General features: G+C 48.8%; 1 protein-coding gene across 1 annotated transcript; it reads left to right on the top strand.

Moving 5' to 3' along the window:
• Positions 1-444: 444 nt before the first annotated feature.
• pgam2 (phosphoglycerate mutase 2 (muscle)) lies at positions 445-2,375 on the top strand. The gene is made up of 3 exons (XM_086186942.1): positions 445-958; positions 1,148-1,328; positions 1,890-2,375. Exons 1-3 carry the CDS (start codon positions 542-544, stop codon positions 2,057-2,059), a joined length of 768 nt encoding a protein of 255 aa, XP_086043068.1. The 5' UTR covers positions 445-541; the 3' UTR covers positions 2,060-2,375.
• The last annotated feature ends 301 nt before the right edge of the window (positions 2,376-2,676 follow it).

A 2,676-nucleotide genomic window follows, 5' to 3' on the forward strand; every position in this document is an offset into this window, starting at 1 on the left:
GGAGAACGTAGGAGAACACGAGTGTGTCATGTTTGCAGCTCTTCGTGCAGCTGTGCTCTTGCACGTGGCTCATTCTGCACCGACTCCTGTCATGCCATTATTATAATTGAACAAATCTACTGTATGATCTTGTTCCAGCGAGCTACAGGTCCTCTGTCAGTGATTGGGACGCTCCCCTTTGCAGCCAACTCTGATCTTTACACTTTTGTTCCACGGATCTCAGTTTAAAAGTCAAGTTGCTATTTTGGCCTAATATCTGACCTCTGGCCTTCCCAGCCACCACATGCAGACGTCCGGGTCCATTGGCTGGGCCTGAGTGTCCATCAGAGTAGGAATCCTTCTCATAGGTGGAAAGTCAGGGAGGCCTGTCCGCTATGTGCTGCCGCCATCCCAGTTGCTATAAAAAGAGTGTGGAATGCTGGCCAGGGCTCACTGTTGGTCAGCCAGTGTGTGTGTGTGAGTGTGTGTGTGTGCGCACAACTTGGAAGGGCTGAGGGTCTTGTGTCTGGTTTGAGGTAAACTCACTAGAAACTCTGCAAACATGGCTGCTGCGCATCGTTTGGTTATTGTCCGCCACGGTGAGAGCGCCTGGAACCAAGAGAACCGTTTCTGCGGCTGGTTCGACGCTGACCTCAGCGAGAAGGGCGTGGAGGAGGCCAAGCGTGGAGCTCAGGCCATCAAAGAGGCAGGCATGAAGTTTGACATCTGCTACACCTCTGTGCTGAAACGTGCAGTCAAGACCCTGTGGACCATCATGGAGGGCACAGACCAGATGTGGCTGCCTGTCATTCGTACCTGGCGTCTGAACGAGCGTCACTACGGAGGCCTCACCGGTCTCAACAAGGCTGAGACTGCTGAAAAGCACGGCGAGGAGCAGGTGAAGATCTGGCGTCGTTCCTTTGACATCCCACCTCCCCCCATGGACAAGGACCACCCTTACCACAAAATCATCAGCGAGGTGAGACAACTCAACGCTGACTACATGAAATAAATACCAAAAAAGCTTGAACGTTGCATTTGGTCTTAAAAGCAGAGGCATGCCAACGTTCCCTCAGGTCTTTCAGGTAGAAGCCTTTATCAGGGTGAGCATCAGGAGGAGCTGTTGTGTGACTTGTGTCCATTGTCTCTGTTGTCCTAACGCCTCCAGTCCCGGCGTTACAAGAACCTGAAGCCTGGTGAGCTTCCTACTTGCGAGTCACTGAAGGACACCATTGCCCGTGCCCTGCCTTTCTGGAATGAGGTGATCGTTCCAGAAATCAAAGCTGGAAAAAATGTTATCATCGCTGCCCACGGCAACAGTCTCCGTGGCATCGTCAAGCACTTGGAGGGTGAGTGATACAGTTTAAAAAAAAAGAAGAAAACGTGATAAGAAGGTGGAGACTTGCGCTGACATTGGATCACCGCAGAACTGTTTGGACTCAAAATGGCCAATGAATTTGTTTGACAATACTTTTCATGGCATTTGCGTGAAAGGCCAGGACCTAAATAATCCCAGTCAGACTCACACACACAGACACACACAGACACACACATAGACAGAGTCACGTATTACAGTGCTTATAAATAGCAAGCAGGGACTCTAGGGCTCAGGGACAGGCGAGAGGGCCATGAGCTTGGTTCCCATTACAGTCACGACCTTTATCTAGAAAGGTTGTACTTCTTCAAGGAGTGGCCAGACACAGATAAGGGACTTGTCTCAAGGGTGATAGCAAATGTCACTTGGGAATTTTATAGTATGGCAACTTGAGCTTCCTGAGATCAACCTAAATAAATAAAATATAGAGAAATGGCACACGGACGATAGCCCTTACTGCCTGATAACTTCACATTTCTCGCTCTTTCCTTGCCTGTCTGCTGATCTGCCCGTCTTGTCTGGGTTGTCCTCCCAGGTATGTCTGATGCAGCCATCATGGAGCTGAACCTGCCCACAGGAATCCCAATCGTGTACGAGCTGGACGCGAACCTGAAGCCCATTAAGCCCATGTCTTTCCTGGGCGACGAAGAAACAGTAAAGAAGGCTATGGAGGCTGTGGCTGCCCAGGGTAAGGCCAAGAAGTGAGCTGAATCCTAGAAGCTCCACGAGAAGGCAGAAAAACAGACTGTTTGTCCTGTGTCCTTTCCTCCTATCCCTTTGTCCATCCTTGTGGTCCATTCCAACAAGGGACATTTTTAATGGCTCTCTTGGAGACAGTCCATTTTTCAGCTCATTAGCCTCCTGTTTGCTTCAAATGGCAGATAAATGACCTGTCATTCCAAGCAGACAGTCACGATCCAACTCAACACCTGCACATCACTCAGTCCTTAGAAACTGTGGTAAAACCCTATTTTAAGGGCCCCACCACCCTGGCGCAACCAATAAAGAAACCATGTTTTTATCTCGGCCTGTGTCTGTTTAATTTCTCATGTTTTATTACATTGTCCTCCTTATCTGTCACTCCTATCCTTCTTTAATTTCCCCATTTGGAAATTTAGTGGTTTCAGCAAAGTGTAAAGGTGCTGTGAAATGTTATCCAGAAGACAGAGAAGAGGAGGAGAAGGAGGAGGAGGAGGAGAGAAGTCATTGGGTTCATCCTGGCAGAATGCCCGCGATGCAGGAATGAGCTTGTCCGTCTGAGAGGGAACACACAAGCGAATACTGATTAGAAACATTTATCTATGACACATTAAGATCTGTTT

Source organism: Aulostomus chinensis, chromosome 19, assembly GCF_037954235.1.
Source record: "Aulostomus chinensis isolate RoL2024-O1b breed Wild chromosome 19, RoL_Achi_v1.0, whole genome shotgun sequence".
NCBI classification, from domain to species: Eukaryota; Metazoa; Chordata; class Actinopteri; order Syngnathiformes; family Aulostomidae; genus Aulostomus; species Aulostomus chinensis.

Bases quoted from the DNA above. Each gene is read 5' to 3' on its own strand.
- pgam2 (XM_086186942.1), top strand. From the start codon at position 542: ATGGCTGCTGCGCATCGTTTGGTTATTGTCCGCCACGGTGAGAGCGCC. The intron at 959-1,147 runs GTGAGACAACTC...TAACGCCTCCAG, and splicing joins ACCACAAAATCATCAGCGAG to TCCCGGCGTTACAAGAACCT. The intron at 1,329-1,889 runs GTGAGTGATACA...TTGTCCTCCCAG, and splicing joins CATCGTCAAGCACTTGGAGG to GTATGTCTGATGCAGCCATC.